Source organism: Gorilla gorilla, chromosome 9 (genome assembly GCF_029281585.2).
Source record: "Gorilla gorilla gorilla isolate KB3781 chromosome 9, NHGRI_mGorGor1-v2.1_pri, whole genome shotgun sequence".
Lineage (NCBI taxonomy): Eukaryota > Metazoa > Chordata > Mammalia > Primates > Hominidae > Gorilla > Gorilla gorilla.
In genome coordinates, this window is record NC_073233.2 from 40,535,400 (window position 1) to 40,558,150 (window position 22,751).

The 22,751-nt window shown below is 50.3% G+C and overlaps 1 protein-coding gene across 1 annotated transcript in view; it reads right to left on the bottom strand.

Annotated features, from left to right (window-relative positions):
• Positions 1-22,751, bottom strand: part of ABTB2 (ankyrin repeat and BTB domain containing 2) — a 208,253-nt gene that overhangs the window by 25,005 nt on the left and 160,497 nt on the right. The window contains exon 3 of the mRNA XM_004050922.4: positions 22,260-22,473. Within this exon, the coding sequence (XP_004050970.3) occupies positions 22,260-22,473 (214 nt within the window). The remainder of the gene's footprint in view (positions 1-22,259; positions 22,474-22,751) is intronic.

Genomic DNA, 22,751 nt, shown 5'->3' on the forward strand with positions numbered 1-22,751 from the left:
GGTCTCTCCCCTTGACATGCAGCTAAGTGCTCCCGCCAGGAAAAAGATGTCCATTCTCTCTCCTCGGCTAGGAAGTAAGCCACCTCCAGGGAGTCAGCCTGGGCTGCCCTCGGAACCCCTATCTCAGGTCTCCAAAAGCTCGGGTCATCTCCAGAGTTCTAAAAGTTTCTTCTCTCCTTGAGGGCAAAGAATGCTTTTATTTTAAAAACTGGCAAACAAATATAAATGCTCCTTGACTTAGGATGGGGTTACATACCAATAAACCCATAGTAAGTTGAAAATATCCTAAGCGAAAATGCATTGAATACACCTCACCTACTGAACAGCCTACCTTAAACATGCTCAGAACACCTACATTAGCCTACAGTTAGGCAAGATTATATAACCCAAAACCTGTTTTATAATAGTGTTGAACATCAGTGTAACTTACTGAATACTGTATGAAAGTGAAACACAGAACGGTTGTGTGGGTACTCGAAGTAGTTTCTACTAAATGCATATCGCTTTCACACCACTGTAAAGCTGAAAAATTGTAAGTTGCACCATCATAAGTTAGGGATTTTCTGTAATCAGAAGTGATCTTAAAGGTCTTTCCTTTGGGAAGGTATTCTGATGTTCTGGTTCTGTCATTTCCAAAACTATTCCTGGGTTTGAACCACTTAACTGGTCCACTGAGCGTACCAATCTGTATGAAGGGGAGGGCCACAGGCCAGTAAAGCCTCACTATCTCTGGCCCTCAAGGACTCCCAGAACCTCACCTCACCCTATCTCCTGCCGTGACTCACCCCTGTTACCAGGACACACCACCAGCACTCATGGACCTCAGGCCCACCCTGCCTGCTCCCATCTATGCATGAGAACGAACAGCTCTCACCCCTGCTTGTCTAGATCCTATTTATCCTTCAAAACTCCATTCCAATGCCACCTGCTTCAGAAGCCTTCCCAGATTCTCTTTCTCCCCCACAAAAAAGGGGGGCTGGGTGCGGTGGCTCACGCTTGTAATCCCAGCACTTTGGTAGGCTGAGGCAGGTGGATCACAAGGTCAGGAGTTCGAGACCAGCCTGCCCAATATGGTAAAACCCCGTCTCTACTAAAAATACAAAAGTTAGCCGGGCGTGGTGGTACTCACCTGTAGTTCCGGCTACTCAGGAGGCTGAGGCATAAGTATCGCTTAAACCTGGGAGGCAGAGATCGCAATGAGCCGAGATCATGCCACTGCACTCCAGCCAGGATGACAGAGTGAGACTCTGTCTCAAAAAAAAAAAAAAAAGAGAAAGAAATAGCTTCCTGCTCTGAGATCACTGAGAACTTTCCTTTACAGCAATAGCCATGAATGCATGTCGTCTTCCTAACCAGACTGTTCCTTCTAAGCACAGGAACAATGACTTCCTCATCTCTGTATTCTCTGAAATATGACCAGCCTGGGGCCTGACATGGCAGGTCCTCAATAAATGTTCACTGAAGCCAGGCCTGCTGGCACACGCCTGTAGTCCCAGCTACTTGGGAGGCTGAGGCAGGAAGACAGGTTGAGCCCAAGCGCTGGAGGCTACAGTAAGCTATGATCGCACCACTCCACTGCAGCCTGGGAGACAAAGAGAGACCGTGTCTCAAGAAAACAAACAAACAAACAAACAAAATTATTAGTAGAAAGTTTTGCTGAATGACAAAAAGTATGGATGAACGTCAGTAACTTACTATAGTGTACCCAGGTTTTCAGTTATGGACCAAGTCATGTTTCTGCCCAGAAAAGAACGGTGTATAATTTTCAAGAGCCTAGTGTTGACTCATTAGAGTAGGAAGCTGAGATTCTATGGGGGGAACTTGTGTAGTCTAGGAAGAAACAACAATCTATTCATGAATTATCCCTCTGTTTATAAGAGTTCCCTTAAACATAAATGCCCAATTCCCCCCAAATATTTTTAGATTTCACAATTCTTATATTACAGGGCTGGAAGGCAAGCTTAGAGACATGCTTCTATATATCAGTCCTTCTGATTGCAGGAAAAGCCTTTATTTCAACCATCAGCATTGGAGACTGAAGTGTAAACAAAAAGATAATCCGTGGATTTGCCAGCCATTCTTCCCTATTGTGGCCAACAGCCAAGACAAAGCACCACGTGTGGCTACTAAAACTCTTAAGAGGGCATCTCCTAGCTGCACTAGGGGAAATCCAAGAGGGAATTCGGGAAATCATGAAGTCTAATCAGGTGGCATCTTGGTTCATCTCCCTGCCTCATGCTCCTTAGAACTCAGCACTTGAGAAAATGCAGTATTGATAGTCCTGGTGGGTATACACTGGACTCACTGGGTATACACCGGGCTCATTCAGCCCTCACTTTACCATCTTGGCTGGTGAGGTGGAAAATTAAAAACTGCATTTCCCAGTCTCCTTTGCAGCTGGGATTCTGGAAATTAGGTTTTATCATTAAGATATGCTGCATGAGATTTGGTAAGTGAATGGGAGGCAGAGGCCACCTTTGTGTTCCCTTTGTCTGTTTTTGCTAGCAAACCAGGTCATGAAAACTGAGGTTTTTTTTTTCCTACAGAACATTCCAGTCCAGTTTCCACCTATCCGAGGCTTCAGAGGCAGTGGTAGTGATGGTGCAATGATAAAAGCAATAGCAAAGCCTTTTTTTTTTTTTAACCTCCCACCTCAGCCTCCCAAATTGCTGGCACCACAGACATGCACCACCATGCCTGGCTAATTTTTTATATTTTTAGCAGAGACGGGGTTTCACCATGTTGCCCAGGCTGGTCTCGACTCCTAAGCTCAAGCGATCTGCCAACCTCGGCCCCCAAAATGCTGGGATTACAGGCATGAGGCACCGTGCCTGGCTGCAACGCCTTCTTGATTCCAGCTTTACTCCTGAACTGCAGCTCCAGAGGTGTTGTTCAAACTCACAGTTCCAGGCGCTGTCTCAGGGAGCAGCTCCCCTAATGGGCGAGTTCGTCATTCCTGGATGCTCAGCCTACACCCTGCTCCACGAGCTCCTCCAATGATTCTGTGAACCCCCAACTCCCTGCATTAAATCATCTCCTGCTTACAATACCCAGAATGCTGCTTCCTGAATTGAAAACTGATTAATACTTTCAATATACAGAAATCTAGATTAGCCCTCTGCCTCTTTCAATATACAGAAATCTAGATTAGCCCTCTGCCTCTGGGGAGGTGGCTGGTGCCCACATGTACAAACAAGGCCCCCAAACTGATCCCTTCAGGCCTTTCTCCTTGGCCCACCCACCTCCCCAACCTGGGATGTGTGGGAAGGTAAAAAGAGAAGTAATTCATGGACTTTCTCAGGAACATGCCTTCCATGGGCTGTGGGTTCCAGGCTACTGTTTCCTTCCTGGTAATTCCATGGAGTCTGCTGGGCAGGCTGAGATGAGCTGGACCTGCATGTCTGGCCATTCTGGAAAACCCCTTTAAAAACTCCCATCTGCAACAGCGTGGCTGTGTGAGAACTCCAGGGTGAGAGGGCCTGAAGGAGCAAGGCTGAGAATGACTGATGTGTGCACTATCCTCAAGATCCCAAAGAAGTTCTCATTCCCCGCTTGTTGCGTTTCCCGTAGGCTGAGCTTGGTCGTTCCGTGCCCGAATGCAGATATCTGCAGGGCCAGAGCCAGGAGACCGGCTCGGGGCTGAAAAAGCTCCCTTTGTTCAGCCTTTCTGCCTGCTGAATTTTTCCTTAGCTGGATCTGATACCTCAGAATAGTGGTTCTCAATTATTTCCCTGGTCTCAGGACTCTATATATACTCTTAAAAATTGGTTGGGCATGGCAGCTGACACTTGTAATCCCAGCACTTTGGAAGGCAGATTACTGGAAGTCAGGAGTTTGAGACCAGCCTGACCAACTTGGCAAAACCCCATCTCTACTAAAAATACAAAAATTAGCAGGGTGTGGTGGCACACACCTGTAGTCCCAGCTACTCAGGAGGCTGAGGCAGGAGAATTGCTTGAGCCCAGAAGGTGGAGGTTGCAGTGAGCCAAGATCACACCACATCACTGCACTCCAGCCTGGGTGACAGAGTGAAACTCCAACTCAAAAAAAAAAAAAAATTAATGAGGACCTCAAAGAGCTTTTGTTTATGTGTGTTATTCTCTGGATATTGGCTGTATCAGAAATTAAAACTGAGAAAATGTTAAACACATGAACACACAAGCTCATATCCCATTTGCCATCAGAGTGATGACATCATGATATCACACAGCTTCTAGAAAAGTCTCCTGGATACTTGTGAGAAAACAAGAATGAAAAGGCAAATAACTTCTTGTTATGAGAATAGTTTTGGCCCTGTGGACTCCTGGCAAGAGTCCCTGGGACCTCAGGGGTCCCTAGACCACACTTTGAGGACTGTTGCTGTGGAAGACCACAGCTGATGGCTAGGACAAAGCTGATAGGGGCTGGCAGGCGGCACTGGCACGGAGCTGGCATTTCGCCCCTGGTGGCACACGGTCTGGTGAATCCTAGAGTGGTGTATGGCTTGCATGCATGCTCCTGGCAAAGGGATCCGAAGGTCCTAGACCCCTTCCCTGTGGCATCCTCACTGGGAGAAAGTTCTAGTTTCTTTTATACAACTGAACTTGCTCTATAACCTTGGGCAGATCATCATCCTCTGTGGGCCATATTTTGTATTAAAGAAGAAATTGCCAAAGTTTGTGGTTTTTAACTCCTTTCATTGTGAGAGCCCTTTTGCTTTTATTTCACAGACTCCACACGATAGTAGCTGTACCTACTGCATGGTGACCAAGAGCACGGACTCCTGAGGGAGATGGCCTGGGTTGGAATCCAGTGTATTCCCAATGAGTTCAGCTATGTGGGTCTATGCAAGTTACTTCACCTCTCCCAGTCTCAGTTGTTCCATCGGCAAAATGGTTACAAATAATAGGACCACCTCACAAAACAGCTAGAAGCATGCATGTAAAATACTTACCATCATATTTGGAACATGGTAACTTCTCCATAAATGTTAACTATTATTACTAGTTTAGTGTCTGTTGACAGAGAAAATATATAATAGCAAAAAGGGCTATAGGAATCTGGTTCTATTAAATGCCTCAGCTCCAGCTTTCTGAAAGTCCAGCCAACTCTTTGCCTTCCCCCCACAGCAAGTATAAACATGTAAAGCCTGCAAAAGTCTGCCAGCAGGCTGCCCACCACCCACTCCATCCCAGCTCATAAAACAGAGAAAACAAATGCAACCACTATGTCGAGTGTGAGCTGGAAACTGTTTCTGGCAGTGCAGCCTCTTGGCCTTGGCAGTGAAAAAACTCACACAAGGGATGGGGCAACAGCAAGGAACACAGACCCAGAGGCCTTGGGTCATGAACGTGTGTGGTGGCGAGGGTGCGTGAGCAGAGAATTACTTCAAGGGATCAGCAACCCCTGATCTGTCCTCAAATGCTGCAAACAGCCCAAAGGCCTAACCTAAATACCGTCACATGCATACATGCAGACAAATCCCAGAGATGGACAAAGCCACTTAAAAAGGTCAGTGGCTTTCTGGTAGCATTTGTCTTTGTGTACATAAAGGGCAGCGCATGAAATAGACCAATGGAAATGGGTCTTTTTATACGAGAAGCACGGGAACTCCCTGACCACCTCCTCTCATTGCTAGAGGAGGAAAAGGAAACCCAGAGAGGCTAAGCGCCTTGCTCAAGGTTACACGGCCAATTCAGCTGCAATAGGGATGCTAGACCCAGGTGCCATAACAGTCTCTCTCATCTGCCTTTAAGTTAATCATACAGGTGAGCCTGATTGTTCAATCCAAGGGTCTCCTAAGGCCCCTCAATGGAACCAGGACAGAGAAAGCTATTTTTCCCCCCTTTAAAAAATGAAAGAGTATAAGCTTCTTAAGGCCTTGGTTTGTTTTGTTTTGTTTTGAGACAGTCTTGCTTTGTCACCCAGGCCGGAGTGAGGTGGCACGATCTCAGCTCACTGCAACCTCCGCCTCCCGGGTGCAAGCGATTCTTCTGCCTCAGCCTCCTGAGTAGCTGGGACTATAGGCACGCACCACCATGACCAGCAAATTTTTGTATTTTTAGTAGAGACAGGGTTTCACCATGTTGGCCAGGATTGTCTCAATCTCTTGACCTCCTGATCTGCTCGCCTCGGCCTCCCAAAGTGCTGAGATTATGGGCGTGAGCCACCATGCCCAGCCAAGGCCTTGGTTTTAAGAGGCCCCTGTAGCCCGGAAAAAAAAACCAAAAAAAACCCCAACCCTGTTGCACTCAGAAAGCACATGATTTATTGGGATTACAGTCCTATAAGCAGTGTCTTAACAACATGGAACAGGAAACCCCTCCAGTTTCCAGCTCAAAGCAGGCTCTGTTCTTCCCTGGGGTAGGCAGGGGCTCCAGAGTGAGTCAGGTTGGCAGATGGGGCACAGGCCTGTAACCAGAGGCCACATGACCCAGGCCCCAAGCACAAGCCTCGGGTCTCTGTTCCCATCCTGGCAGGCCGAGCAAATGAGGCCAGCCAGTTTGTGCCCTTCTCCATCCACCCAGGAGGAGCTGAATACAAAGACTCAGGCAGACCCTGGACACACCCACAAGCTAAGAAGGGCCTCGAGACCAGGCCCAAGCTTAGCTCTGGGAAGACAGGGTGGGTGTGAGCACACAATGTTCTGGGGTGCAGGCCCGGCTCCCAGGGCTGGGAGGTACACTGTGCCACAGGCTTGCTTCCAAGAGAGCTCCCCATCACCCGCTAAGCTGTGGCCTGCCCCACCTGCAAGCACCCTGGGAGTCCAGGAAAGGACAAGCAAGAGATGACGATCAAGGGAGAGGGTGGCCCCAGTGGTTCCTACCTTCAGCCCTAAATTCTTCCACTAACTTTGCCCCACCTTCAGTGGGAGTCAGAGCCAAGCACTGGGGTTGAATGGGGTCACATCCCCCTGGACTCACCCTTTCTCATGGATCATGCCGTGAAACACACTGCTCCCATGCCCCTCTCTGTCTTGTCTGGGCTGGGGCTGGGGGTGCCAAGTGGCACCGTCAGGAACTTGCAAAGATGCCAAGCTTTTCCTAAGCAAGTGACGGCTCCACGAACAGACTTCTTTGGGAAGGTCAGAGTTGGCTCTGCAGGGCCAGCAATGAGGCCCTCACCATAGCTTCCCTGAGATTTCCACACAGCCACCACGGCCTAATACCAAGCCAAAACATCCATGTGGGATAAAAAACCAACATTGTCCCGCTAAGTCAGATTTCACTTTGCACAAAAGAAACATTTCTAGTCCAGCTCACATCTTGTACTCATTATTTTTCTAGAATTGCTGGGTAAACCAGAATGGTTTGGCATGGCTTGGAGGCAGAGTTGGGCATGGTTCCCTCTTCGGACCCCCAGCCTCATCTCCTCCAGCAGCCAGGCTGCCTCTGAACCGCAGCTGAGCCCACAGCAGAATCTCCACTTGTGCCCAGGTGACTTCTGCTTGAGGTGGAGCATTGGGCTCTCTGGGGGGGGGGGGAAATTCACTTTTCCTATTAAAACTCATCTGGTACAGATTAGAGGCACTAGATGAAGCTTGCCCAGATACACGTAGGGACAGAAATTTAGAGCCAACCAAGTCATGACTAGCTCTGGGTGATTTCCCTTGTCTCTCCCCAGGGGTCGCCCGTCAGGTCTCCATAGGAGCCTGAGAGTTTCTGTTAGCAGTGAGATGGGAGGTCCACCGTGTGACAATCAGGGCCTCCAGGAGTAATAGAAAAATGCAAACAGCTAACATTTCTGAAGCGTTTACTAAGCAGCTGCCATAGTGCCCTGGACATCTAGTGGCTCATCTGCTTCTTAGAGCTGCCTGATGTAGCAGGTACTATTATTATTTCCATTTTATACATGGGGAAACTGAGGGCCAGAGAGGTGAGGTCACTCGCCCTATGTCATGCACCTGCCAAGGAGCAGAGCTGGGATATGAACCTGGGCAGTGTCCCTGAGTCTGAGCTTCTGAAGATGACATTCCACCGCCACTCAGATTCTTCACCTGGTGCTGGCCCAACTCCTCCATCTTAGGGATGATGATATTAGGCACAGTAACCACAATTTGTCATGCAAACTGGATGACTTTTTTTTTCCTTTGAGTCAGGGTCTTGCTCTGTTGCCCAGGCTGGAGGTGTAGTGGCACAATCACATCTCACTGTAGCCTCAACCTCCTCTGCTCATGTGATTCTCCTGCCTCATCCTCCCAAGTAGCTGGGACTACAGGTGTGTGCCACCAGACTCGGCTAAGTTTTGTGTTCTTTGTAAGGCGAGGTTTCACCATGTTGCTCGGGTTGGTCTTGAACCCCTGGACTCAAGCCAACTGCCTGCCTTGGCATCCGAAAGTGCTGGGATGGCAGGCGTGAGCCACCGTGCCCAGCTGGATGACTTTTGAAAGGGAAAAAGAGAGCTACCGCCAGCACTGGGACTACCGGGTGTAAACTAGAACTGGGCTGGGCACACCAGAACATATGGTCACCGTACTGCCCTCGGCTAGAGAGACTGCCCACGGTGGCCTGCTGCTGGGCTCATGCTGTCTGCAGGCAGGAAGAGGTCCTCCTGCTCACCCCCTCAGAAGCAGGCCTCCCTCTGCCCTCCAGCACTCAGCCCTACCTTAGTGCCTGCACAGCACTCGTCCAATTTGCAATGACTTGGTTGGTATGGTTTTGTACGGTCTCTCCTCTGGACCATATCTTCTCTGAAGGCAGAGGCATTTTTGCTCACTGACGTTTCCCCATCTCTCCGCACAGAAGCCGGTGTTAGAAACTTCATTTTTGAATTTATAAACCCAAGGCATGTTTCTCACTCCTGGAGGCAAAGTCCTCCAGCTGATACCATGGTTTCAGGGGCTGCTTTTACTCCAGGACTTTGTTTTTGTTTTAAAAACAAAAACAAAAACAAAAAAACAAACAAAAAACAAAAAACGGGGAGTTTTCCTCTGTTGCCCAGGCTGGAGTGCAGTGGTGCAATCAAGGGTCACTGCAACCTCAACCTGCTTGCTGGGCTTAAGTGATCCTCCCATCTCAGCCACCAGGCCTGGCTAATTTTTAAAAAGTGTTTTTTTTTGTAGAGACAGGTCTATGTTGCGCAGGCTTGAGCTGCTGCGCCCGGCCTCCAGGACTGTTCATTAAGGGCTCCAGAGCACTCTCACGAAAGGGGGAGCTGCTTCGTCTTTCATTCCTAGAAGCTTGAGTTGGCTTGGGTATTGGCAGAGTTCTTTTCAGAAAAAAAAGGAAATAATTCCCCGGTAAAAAGACAGCTATTTCACAGGAGAGTGTTCCAAATGCAACAACTTCCTAGGGGAAGCACGGCAGCCCGGGGCCAAGGCGGCTTCTGGGAAGGCAGCTTCTGGGAAGGCAGCTAGGATGTAGGGATGGAGCTGTCACCAGGAATAGGAAAAGGTGGCTGTGGTTCTGCAGATGTTACCGTGTCTGAGCCTCAGTGGAGGGTACACAGCCATCTGTCCTTGGGAATCAGGCCTGGTTCCAGGGCGGCATCTCGTGTGGGTGAGATGGTACAGATTCCAGCGGAGACTGCGCATGGGCCTCCACCCCTCCTCGCTTTCCCACACGGCAGGGAGAGCTCCTAGCCCTGCAAGGGCCAGGACATCTGCCTCATTTCTCAGGCCAGAACTCCCCAGCATGGCTGCCCCAGCACAAGGGCAGGCAGCTGGTCCAGCAGGCCTGGGCCTCAGTGCTTCCCACACCCTTGGGTGGCAGGTGTGAAAGCCGGCATCTCTCCACCTCATTGGGAAGCAGCTCCCAGGCCTACTGGCCACGCCCCACCCATGGGGCTCACTGCAGCCATGTGCCAGGGACCCGCTTTCTTCTCCCATGAGCGGTGTTTGTGGTGGCTCACCAGAGACCACGAGCTCTTTCACCACATGGAAACCAGACAGGCGGGGACCTCCAACCTGCTCAAACATACCTCCCTCCCGAGGGCACCTGCCACCACCCATTGGCCTCTGCCAAGAAGACAGACGTGGGAGGACCCCAAGGTTTATCCTATCTGCTGAGCTGTGGGCCAGGGTTGGGGGACTTTTGTTTAGGCTCTTAGGATAGGTAATCCTGTTTGGATTCAGCTAACTGTAATCACACAGCACTCACCTTCCCCAACTCTCATAGTATAAGGCAGAAAGATGACCCATTCAGATTGTCAGCTGAAGAGTTTCTAGAAACTTCTAGGAAGAAGCAGTGGCACGAGGGCTCTTGAAGCCTGATATGAGAGTGAAATTCTTGACTGGCAAGCAGTGTTTTGACCTGAGCTGTTGATGGGATGGGGGTCATGGAGGGGTGGTACACTCTGGCCCAGACAGAGACAGAGGAAGAGACAGTGCAAGCTCAGAGGACAGGGTATGACCCTGCTTTGTGCATCCACATCACAAGGCAGCTGCAGGGAAGACTGGCATTGGCTTCTGAGCAGCAAAGCCACCTTGCTGAGATGTGCTGAGGGCCTACTCTGTGCCAGGTGGGTGTGAGGTTGCATATGTTACCTCTGAAACAGCCACCCTGCGAGGGAGATATACTTATTAGTCTGCATTTTACAAATGCAGAAACAGCCTTTGAGAGGGTAGGTCATATGTCCAAGGTGACATAGCTAGACAATGGTGATCAGTCTGGTTCTAAAAAACTCCAACCATTCTGAATGGTCACTGGAGGCTGGAGTGGGGTTGGGGGGAGAGGTGGGTCAACAGGTACAAAGTTGTAGTTAGATTGGAAAAATAAGTCCTGGTATTCCCTTACACAGTATGATGACTATAGTTAATAACAATGTATTATATGTTTCAAGACAGCTAGAAAAGAGGATCTTGAAAGTTACCACCATAAAGCACTGATGAAGGTTTGAGGCAATGGACATGCTAAGGACCCTGATTTGATCATTATAGAATGTATACACGTATTTAACCATCACATTGTACCCCATAAACATGTACAGTTATTATGTGTCAATTATAAACAACAACAAAACCCCACAAACCGCCCTGGGGGTCTTTCAGGATACCAAAATGCAGGCATGAAATGCTCCGAGCCCTGGTGGGTGGAAAGCTGGAAGGAGGCGTGATGGAGAAAGGTTTGCCTTGGGGCCCACGGTACCGCTCCGCCCAACCTCCAGCTTTTGCTCTCTCAGCCTCATCAGGCCCTGAACTCGGCCGGGAACAGAAGGCTGGGCTCCAGTGCCTCAGGGGGTGCACCCCAGGTACCTTAAGAGCCCTTTCCCCTCAAATCCACAAATATTAAAGCAGTCAAAGTGGGGAGGGGCAAGTCACAAACAGCTGTCAGGGCGGCTGGTCTTGCAAGAGGATAGAAATCCCAAGAGCTGCCTGGCAGGCAAGTGAGAGCACGCCAGGAACCAGCCCGGCTTGGCTCCAGATACCACCCAGCTCCTGTCCTCCCCCCATCCTGAGGGTCTGAATGCTCTCCAGCTTCGCCTCGGAAGCAGGCTTCTTTAAGAAAGCAAAATCAATTCCCTTTAGAGTTGGGAATTCCCTGCATTGAGAATCCTGGCAAGACTGCAGACAAAGGGGATTGTTGCTGCCCGTGTTACAAAAACACTCCAAATGAATGAAGCTCCCTGGGCCCGGCAGTTCCCAGTCTTCTTTTCTGCGAGGACCGGTGGGTCCAACAATGGGACAGGAAGTCCCATGCAACAGCCAGCCCTGGGGGGTGCTTGTCAGAGGCCGGGCCAGGATCCTGTCCTGTCTCTATCCCTGTTATGTGGCACTGACACTTCCTGCCCCGAATCCCTGGCTCGCTCCTTCTCGGATGCTGGGCAGACGCCCACCCCCAGGCTGGCCTCCCAGAGCCAGCCAATGCAAGCCTGCTGAGAAAGAGGCCCCAAGTAGCTGAGAGCAAGCTGCCCACACCGCTCTGGGAAAAGGAGGTGCTGACCGAGATCCCTGGCTCCGGGGTCTCACCCTCTCCCCTCCTGGGAGGGGAAGGGATTTACCACTCTGAGCAATGTGAATTATTATTGATACAACCGACCTCCATTCCTGAGCTGAGATCTGTCTCTTACCAGCTGTGATGGTGGGCATGCCTCGGACCTCCTCAAGGCCTCAGTCTGCTCGCTATAAATGGGAATGTAATAGTTTCCTCCAAGAGCTACTGTAAGGGCCTGTTAGAGAGCTGTGTACTAAACAAGCTCCGTAAACTGTAAAACTTTGTCTAGATGCTTCCAGCCCATGTAAAGATAGATCAGGTCTCTTCCAAGTTTAACCTTCAGCAGCCACAGTCCATTACACGTAGGCACTATGGCTAAACCAGCAGGCGTGGGGCCAGGGACGTCACCAACTTTAAAGAGTGACTGATAGTTGGCTTTGTCTTTGATCCCATAGCTAAATGGAATCCAGTTTGTAGAGTTCTTTGAAATCCTTGGGTAGGTTGTGATAAGGCTAAATTTCGTAGATGTCCCTGTCCAAAATGGGCCTCATTTAACAAGCCCTCTGTGATGTGGTCTTTTTGTCTACCTTATCTTCTTTGCCTTTTTTTTTTTTTTTTTTGGTGAGATGGGGTGTTGCTCTGTTGCCCAGGCTGAGTGCAGTTGGTGAGATCATAGCTCACAGCAGTCTCGAACTCTTGGGCTCAAGAGATTCTCCCACTCAGCCTCCTGAGTAGCTAGGACTACAGGGCATGCACCACCATGCCCAGCTAATTTTTATTTTTATAGATATGGGGTCTCACTATTCTGCCCAGGCTTGTCTTGAACTCCTAAAGTGATCCTCCCACCTTGACCTCCCAAAGTGCTAGGATTACAGGTGTGAGCCTCTCATCTTTCTCACTCACCTGGCTCCCAGCTACTCTGAGGGCTGAGTTAAGATGGACTAAAGAGCAGGGACTGAGGGAAGGAGGGAGGGATGGATGAGAAGGAGAGAAGACATGCATGTTGAGAAGATATGATTTTTGCTGTTACAAATGTTTCTGGATTGCTTGTTCATTGAACACAACGTGGTCTTTTTGGCCTTCACGCAGGCTTATGGTAACAGTGATTATTCTGATAATAGCAGCTGCCATGCACAAACACCTTATTCTCTGCCACATCCTTAACATGTAGCTACCTTATTCGCCCCTCACAAAAAATTCTGGAAATATTTCAAGTCATTTTCTATTTCAAGCAAGGGAAACTGAGACTTGGCAAATCACGTAACTTGCCCAAAGTCACACAGCTAGGAAATGGCAGAGCTGGGACCCCATATCATGGCCGTTTTAACTCCAAAGAACCCAACCATTAGGTTCTACCACCTATTTCATTAACTTAACAAAATATTTAACTGCCTACTATACATGCCTGGGACTGTGCTGAGGACACAGCAGGAACAGGGCAGACCGAGAGCACTTACATTCCAGAGGGGTGGGGAGGGAACAGACATGAGCAAGGTGACTTCAGATAGAGGAAGGTGCTCTGAAGGAAACAAAAAGAGCGTACAGTGAGGGAGGTTCCTGGCAGTGGAAAGGAAGCTCCCTGTGTGCACCGTAGACTGTGAACAAGTCCCTTCAGAGGCTAGTGGATGTGCCAGCCTGGGGAATACACGGAAACAAGTACTTAATTCACCCAGTAGCTATTCTTATTTCATTTACTTCCATTTTGGGTAAACAGATGGAAATTTAATGCACAAAAAGGGGGAGAGGAAAGGAGAGAAAAGAGCTTAACATTGCAAATCTTCTTGAAATGGTATTTAAGGAACTCAGAAGTCAGTAGCATAAAGCCACCACTGCCATCATCTCTATTATTTGATAAGAAAACACTTTCGCAAGCTGAGCAAAAGATTAACGAGCCCACTTCTTCAGACTGAACACACAGCCTATCTGTGGGCATGTCCTCTTTATGTAAAGTGCTGTCGGAGGGAAACATTCTCCCTGCTGCATCTGGAATGGAACAAAGAGGTGCCTTGATGTGGTACCTCACTCGTATCAGGGCATTTCCCCACCTTAGGAAGCAGGCACAGTTCAGATCTCTACCTTATGCAGGAGGAAACGGAGACTCTGAGAGGTAAGGTGATTTGCTTGGATCACAGAGCCAGAAGAAAAGAGCTGGGACTTGATCCTCATCCCACAGCGGCTCAGAGGATGCACTTCTTTTTCCACTGGGAAACCACTGACCTACAGCTTGACCTTGAAGCATTTGCCTAGATAAACAACAATCAGCGATGACTTAAAAAACCAACTGCTGGTCTGAGTGCAGTGGTTTCTACAATTAATCGATCACAACCAGTTACAGATTTCCTTGTTCCTTCGCCACTCCCACTGTTTCACTTGACTAGCCAAAAGAAAAGAAAAGAGAAAAGAAAAGAAATATATATATAATAAAAAATGCTGGGCACTGTGGCTCACGCCTGTAACACCAGCACTTTGGGAGGCTGACTGGGCAGATCCCTTGACTCCAGGAATTCAAGACCAGTCTGGGTGACACGGCGAAACCCCATTTCTACAAAAAATAAAAAAATTAGCCAGGCATGGCGGAGTGGGCCAACAGTCGCAGCTACTCAGGAGGTGGAGGTGGGAGGATTGCCTGAGCCCAGGAGGTCGACGTTGCAGTGAGCCGTGATCACGCCACTGCATCCCACCCTGGGTGACAGAGTGAGACCCTGTCTCAACAACAACAACCACTCAACTAATCTTTATGTTTTTAAAGTGTAGGTCCATTTCTGTTATAAAATTCATGCTCTGAAACAACAAAAGTCCTTCTATGACTCTTGCTGCCCATGCCATTCACCTCTCCCAATCTTCTGTGGCTGTCCTTTAAGGCCCAGTTAAAAATCCCAGGTCTGCTCCAACATGTCCCCCACCTACTCCAGCCTTCTCAGAATCCTCTTAAATGTGATGCTGCTGCTGCTGCTTCTTACTGTGTACCAGGCACTATGCTAAGTGCCTTACGTATATTAACTCACTTGATCCCCACAACACCCCTATGAAGTTGACACTATTAATCCCCTATTAAGAAGAGACTGGGCTGGCCGCAGTGGCTCATGCCTGTAATCTCAGCACTTTGGGAGGCCTAGGAAGGTGGATCACTTGAGGACAGGAGTTCAAGACCAGCCTGGCCAACATGGCAAAACCCTGTCTCTACTAAAAATACAAAAATTAGCCAGGCATGGTGGCATGTGCCTATAATCCCAGCTACTCGGGAGGCTGAGGCAGGAGAATCACTTGAACCTGGAAGGTGGAGGCTGCAGTGAGTCAAGATCGTGCCACTGCACTCCAGCCTGGGTAACAGAGTGTGACTCCATCCGGCCCCTGCCCCACCCCAGCCCCGCTGCCCAAAAAAAAAAAAAAAAAAAGAGACTGAGATGCAGAGGGTAAATGACATGCCTGAGGCCACCCAGCTCGTGAGTGGCAGGGCTGGGATTGGAATCCAGGCAGGCTTCAGAGCCTGAGGGCTGACCTCGTGCACCATCATGCACCTGAGCTTCCTCCTGCACTGTCTGGTGGGCTTTGCTCATTTGTTTACTTCCGTCTTGCTTTTGTCTCCCTCATTAGGCTGGAGACTCATAAGCCACTCTTTATCATTCTCCTAGAGCCCTTCTCCATGGATCCGCAGGAGCCCAGGGAGAAACAGGAGTAAGTCAAGCACTTAACACAGTATCTGTCTGTGAATGTGTGCTCTATAACGCTCGCTATAACTAGCAGTAGTGGTAATGCTGGTAGTAGCAGTAATCTTAGTAATCGTATTATTATTAGTCATAGTGGTAGTGGTTAATTAGTAGTAATATCATCAGTAGTAGTATTAGTAACTGTATTAGTAGTAGTATTACTGACCCAGATATCACTTGAGAATCACATTTTAGGAAATGTCATGCTACCTCAATAAAGAGAGCCTGCTCTGAGTGTCAAACATGCCATCTAAATGTGTTTATGGCCATTATAATGAGGAGGAGACACCATTTAATGAGCACTTTTTATGTGCTTAGCATTGAGCTAAGTGCTTTACTGTATTATCTCATTTAACCGTAGAAGCCATATTACTATCTTGACCATTTTACTGATGAGGAAACTGAGGCCCAGGAAGATGAGTTGACATGGTCATACTCCTAGAAGGTAGCCGAGATAACACCTCTGGGATGACCCAAGAGGCTTATGGCACCCTCCTCCCCTTGGTCACCATCAGAAGCCCCAGGTGGCATGGTGGCATGCACCTATAGTCCCAGCTACTTAGGAGGCTGAGGTGGGAGGATCACTTGCACCCAGGAGTTCAAGACTGCAGTGAACCATGATTGCGCCACTGCATTCCAGCCTGGGTGACAGAGTGAGCCAGTCTCTTAAAGAGAAAAAAAGCCCCAGGTGTGCGTTTCCAACGAAGTGGCTGGAACCCAGAGCACTGACACGTTCGCTGGCTCCAGCTCTTTGAAATTCTGTCTAGCCTGATACAGAACAGGGAAGCCAAGAGCTGGGCCGGACACACATTTATCGTCTACCAGGATCTCACCTGGACAAGAGCTTCAACCTCTGAGCAGGTCCTGCTAGCCCTAGCAAAAAGAGCCCTATGTGAGTTGGAGAACAAGATTAGTATAACATCAGCACCCTGGTCTCGTCTCTCCTGAACCTGTCTGGGGGTGCAGAACTACATATCAGACTTCTCCAGGGCAGACCTTTATAGAAGCATCAAGACAAGCAGCATGGGAGGGGCTTCCTGGACCCTCTGCTGCCCTTATTCTTAGAAGGGTTCAGGCCCCAAGAAGGGAAGTGTGGGAAGAAGGACAAATAAAACCCAGCCAATCACAAATAGATGCACCAATGGGGGCAGGACCTTCTCAGCCACAAGCTCAGCCCTGTGTGTCTTGGCCCACAAGGTCCGCCCACTTCTGTGCTCCATCCTGCACAACAGTGCTCGTGTTCCCTTGCTCTGCTCCTTCCCATCGCCGGTCTCTCCGGGGTGCCTTGCTTCCTCTAGCCACTTGGACTCTGTATATGCTGCTCCCCTGCCTGATACAAACCATTGTGTTGATAATCATAAGAACAGATACTCAGTGTGTCCTAGGCCCTGTTCTAAAAGTAGGTAGTGAGCAGGTGCAGTGGCTCATGGCTATAATCCCAGCACTTTGGGAGGCCAAGGCAGGAGGGTCCCTTGAGCCCAGGATTTTGAGACCAACCTGGGCAACATGGTGGGACCCCATTTCTACAAAATTTTTTTAAAAGTTAGCCAGGTGTGGTGGGGCACATCCGTGGTCCCAGCTACTGGGGAGGCTGAGGTGGGAGGATTGCATGAGCCCAGGATGTCAAAGAGGCAGTGAGCTGAGATTGTGCCACTGCACTCCAGCCTGGGAGACAGAGCAAGACCCTGTTTCCAAGAAAACCCCCCAAAATATGTGAACTCATTGGGTCCGCATACCTTACAGATGATTAAGAGCCTTGAAGAGGTTAAATGACTGGTTGGAGGTTATAAAAAGTGGCAAGGTAGATCTCAAATGCACGCCTTTGAATAGCAGGGCCCTCCTCAGATGGGGCTATTCTGGCTGGCTACGAAGTCATGACACCAGAGGTTTCTAGGCCCGACCCCCAATCAGAACTCTGGGAAGGGTTCCACACTCCTCCTGTTTTCATGTCCTGGATACCAGCAGGCTCCAAGCCTTCTGAGTGTGCCTCCCTCCACAGAGGCGGAGACGTGCTGTGCAGGGCTGGGGAGAACGAGGCAAGAGGCCAGGATCTGAGGCTTAGCAAGCGGACCGCTCTGTGGACCAGTGGCCCTCTGCCATTCCCACTCTCTCTGCCTGGCCACTCCTCAAGGGTCTGGCTTCTTTGCTGCTGCTCACAGTAGATGCAGTCTGGAAGGGTGCCTGGGGGACCCCAAGCCCTCCAGCAGCCCAGGTTCTGATGTGGAGAAATGGTCACCTCCTGTCGACCTCAGGCCCTCTGCACCTCTGACTGCATGTCTCCCTCTGTCTCCTCTACTTGATGACGCTGCCTTCCAGCAATTTGCTGGCAAGCTGGCGGCCCTCTTGCCTTCCTACGTGTCTGCGTAGTCTTTATCCTTACTGCCCCAGACCTCTCATTCCCCAGGAGGGTGATGGCTGAGGAGGTATATCCTCTGCCAAAGATTCTGTTCCAGCTAGCCCATCCCTCTGCCCCCAGGCACAACCAGCAAGGGCCACATCTAACCAGATGGTTGTCCATTCTCCTCCAGACCTCAGAGGAAGGAGGCTCCCGATCTCCCTGGGCAACCTGGATCCCTGACAAGAGGCTCTTTCACTTTCTGAGCTTGATCTCGGGTGATGACACACCCTGCAGGGCAACAGCTGTGACTAATTCTGTGTTTTAGACCCTGGCTTGTGCCTGGCTGGTGCCTGGGATGCAAAGCTGCCAGTGAGAAAGGCACCCTGGAAGGGTGCAGGGAGGCTCCAGCTGCAGAGCTTTCCCAGGATAGTGAGGGGGTGGGGCTGGAATGGCCCCAGAGAAGGTGGCCCCAAAGGCCAGGGCCCACCCAGCATGCCTCAGAGCTGTAGGATCAGGTCTCAGCAGCCAGCTGGGAAAGCCACAGCCTGGCACAGGGAAAGGCAAGGGCCTTGAGGTGAGAGAGACCTCAGGTTTGAATCCTGGCCTCGCCACTTATCAGCCAGGTACCCCGCGGCCTCCAGTACTCACTTGTGAAACGGAGGTAATGATAGCACCAAACTTGCTGATGTTCTTTGGGCCTAGAAGTAGGTAGAAATGGGCTTTAAAAGAAGGGCGTATGTTATCTCACTTTGTCCTACCGGATAGAATTACTTAGCCCCATTTTACAGGTGAGGAGCCTAAGGTATGGAGGGGCCCTCTGAGCCCAGGCCTCTGCCCCAAAGCCTGTACTGTTTCTTGATGCACCAGGCTCACTGCAGCAGTAGATGAAAGGAGGTTAGAGGCTTCTCATTCCCTGCAAAGCTGCCCGCTCACCACTCTGAGTTCCTGCTGCTTCTGCCCCTCCCTCCTCCCATTGTCTCTTCTCCCAAACCAGAGCAGAGAGCTCTGGGGAGAAGGCCCCTTACGGAAAGATGTGAAGTCCCCACCAAACACTGCAGAAGCAGCAGGTGGCTTAGCAGGGAATGCCACAGTGAGCTCCACACAAAAGAGATGAACACACATCCCTTCCCTTTGTCACCATGGATGTGGTCAGACATAGCCCCTAATTGAAGGAATCAGGGTACGTTTCTTTAAAGCAGAAATATGAATACAGACTTGAGTGGTTCCATCAATGATGTCATGCTGCCAAACCCATATCACCAAACTGAGCTCCTTCTCCCATGTGTGCAAGGCAGTAGAGGAGGTCACTTAATCCCAAACAAACCCAGAGAGCCACCAATACCCAAACAGACAGCCTCTACAGCCAGACAACCACGGTCACATTGAAATCAGGGGCTCCATCCAATTCTGGCTGGGTGAACTCAGTCCGCCATGCTTCCAGGTGGGACAGAGGACGGGGCTTCAGGAGGATGAAGTGGAGCAAGAGACAGACGTCGCACATCCCCAAACTCACAAAAGCAAAGCTCTGCCACTCTGGAACCCTAGCAAACTCCAGCTACTATTTGCATCAGGAGAGGTTTTCCCCAGAGCTCTGGTGAGGGTATCAGGGTGCTGGGGCCTTGATGGGACATTGGCCCAGCCCAGCCTGCAGTAATGCTGTAAGCTCAGCGCTCCCAGGAAGGATCCCCACAGCCTCCAGGGCCTTCCCTGTCAGTGAGCCAGAGGGCAGCAGATCTGCTCAGCGACAGGAGCCAGGCCACCGGGGAGCCGTCGGGCTGTTGGCTCCCTCAGGTATTTTTAGGGTTGTCCTCCTTTCTGTGTCAAAACTTAAAAATTTGTTTTTTTTTTTTTCCTAATGGGGGTTCCAATTCCCCATGTGTCTGATATTCATTTGAAATGATTCATGGAAAAATATCTTTGCTACCAAATTATTTGTGCTACAGATAGTGCGGTTTTTAAATAAATGGCTATGTAAACACATGCACGTGTGTCTACTACCATGCAAGCTCAGCTGTTATAACCACATAGGGCTGTGCAACTCAGATCATGAAGAAACCCTGATGCTGTGTATTAGAGTACAGGGGGCTGGGAACCCTCCTGGGGGAAAGCCACAGGACATGACAAAGATGCCTGGTGGGGCAGGAGAAAGTGCCAGCAGAGGAATGCCTGCCCCTGGGCCTATAGCCATGACAGCCTGAGGGCCCAGCAGCCAGGGCAACAGGCCTGAAGAAGGCTCCTGTCCTCCCAGTCACCTTTGTGTGAGTGACCCGGCCTCAGCCCAGCACCTTACCAAATAGCAAGCAAGCCTCCTGCCTCTTCCTCCCAGATGTCTTCCCTGCTCTTTTTCCTTCCCAGCTGACTCCTTCAACCACAACACTTTTCCACAAAGCAGGAACAGCTGGGGCTTAGGGCCTGTGCTTTGGCCCCAGCTCCCGCCAAAGGTGTCTTTCAGGATGCCCAGGGCTCCACCTGCAGCCTTCTTGCTGTGTCAGGCCCAGGGTGGCCCTCCTCAGACTTGGATTTGCCCTCCAACTCCCAGAGAAGTAAAACAATGATGACATAAGGATACTAGTACTGATAACAGCAATGGTACCATTTACTGGGACCCTACTATACGTGTACTGGGCCACTGCTGTTTTATATTCCTCTTAGTGACAGGAGGTACAGTGTAGTGGTTATGAGCCTGTGTCGTGGGGCCAGTTAGTCTCTCCATGCCTCCACTTACTCATCTGTAAATGGGGCTCTGAAGAACACCTCTTTCTTGGTAGTGTGTGAATTAACTGAGCATCCGCCTGCCAACTGCTCAGCACAGTGCCTAGCACATAGTAAACACTCAGTAAATCCACCTTAGTGCCTTTGTTTTCTGGGGCACTGAGGAAGCAGACCTGGCTGTGGAGCCAGCTGTGGATCACAGAGCTGATGAGACTCAATGCCCCCCAAAGACAGCGGGCAGCCAGGCAAGGGGACTGCAGAGCCCCCGGGACTTCCAATATTGAGGTCTCAGATCGTCTCCCTCCAGGTGGGGCACTGAGTCCCGTGGGCTCTGCCTTTCCTGGGCCTCACTGCGTGGTGAAATGTGTGCGGATGGGGCTTCCCAAACCGAGCGCAAGCCTTTCCCACTTCCTGGACCCTCAGACCCACAACTCTTGAGCCCATGGACAGACCTTACCTTAAGTGGCCAAGCAGTGGCCTCCATGTGAGGCTCATGCCAGCATATACAATGTTTGGTACGAGTTATAAAAAAACATATTATATTTTCCAGGTAGAAAATTTCAAAAGGCAGCCCTCAGAGAAAACCCATTAGAAAGGTATCCTAAGACCGGGCGCGGTGGCTCACGCCTGTAATCCCAGCACTTTGGGAGGCCAAGGCGCGTGGATCACGAGATCAGGAGATCGAGACCATCCTTGCTAACACAGTGCAACCCCGTCTCTACTAAAAATACAAAAAAATTAGCCAGGCGTGGTGGCGGGCACCTGTAGTCCCAGCTACTCGGGAGGCTGAGGCAGGAGAATGGCGTGAACCTTGGAGGTGGAGCTTGCAGTGAGCCAAGATTGTGCCATTGCACTCCAGCCTGGGCAACAGAGCAAGACTCCGTCTAAAAAAAAAAGAAAAGGTATCCTGTCCTCAGGCTGACATGGCCCCACGTGCATCCCCTACTCATGCCCCTCACTGGGTTCTGTTGTGCAGCATACAACCTGTACATCTGTTCTTTGCAGCCTTGCTCCCAGCTAGGAAAGTGTTGGGACCCTCTAGCGAAAGTACCTGACTAGGAGCCCACAGGCTTGGGTCCAGGGGCTATTCAACCACTAACCTGCTGGAGATTAGAGAGCTGCCAGGGCCACGATGGTCTCCTCTGTTAAATGAATGGATGGGGCAAAACACACCCAAGACCCCTCATAACAATGATGGCAGCAATGATCATTTGATCACTTTTGAATGGGATAACCCCATGAAAAGAGGTGACAGCTACCACTGGCCAAGGGCCAGTTCCCACCTAGCCCCCATCCTACATGCTTTTACTCAGAGCACTAACCTTTCTAGGTGGGTGTGACTATCTCATTTTATAACAAGGCAGCTGAATTTCAGAGAGCCCAGTGAGCTCATGCCAGACTGGGCACAGAGGCAGAAGCACACGTTCTGAGCCTCAGTGGCCCCATGCTGCATCAGCTCAGAGGAAAAAAAATCCCACTGCACACCAGTGCAGGCCTTCATCCATCGGAATTCCTGGGCCACCTCCTCACAGGCATAGCACAGCTCCAGGGCCCCTTCCTCGCCCTGTCAGTCAGTCGTCAGTCAGTGTCAGTCGGTCAATGCACGTTTGGGAGCACGTCCCACCAGGTGCTCAGCCCAAGGAAGATCCCTACCGTTCATTGTTCAAGGTCATTCTCGGGGGGTCCAGGTTGGGGTTCTCCATGGACTCCATCTGTGGACACCGCAGAAAGTAGTAGAGCGTGTGGAGGGCGTCGGGGGACCAAGTGATGGGCTGTGGCGGCTGGCGGGCCTGGCGGGCAGGGCTGGCACCCGGGCACAGGGGGTGACGCCCCTGCATGTGGTGCATGGCACGGGAGACCAAGTCACCTGGTGGGGGGCGGGGAGGGCAGAGGGGAGGAAGAGAAAAAAAGAAGACAAAGTCTGAGTTCACAGCCTGCATTCTTCCAAGGATGTTCCTGGCTGAAGCTCCCTTGCCTTAGCGCATAATTACTGTTTGCCCTGCAGCCAACAGGCGGAGGTGGAAACTGTCACCTAGATGCACAATAGCAATTTCGTTTCCCTTTCATTTCACTCTTGCTGAATTAAATACTTGGTAGGGCCTGTCTCCTCCAGAACTTAGGGTAATTTGGTTTCTTTTTCGACAT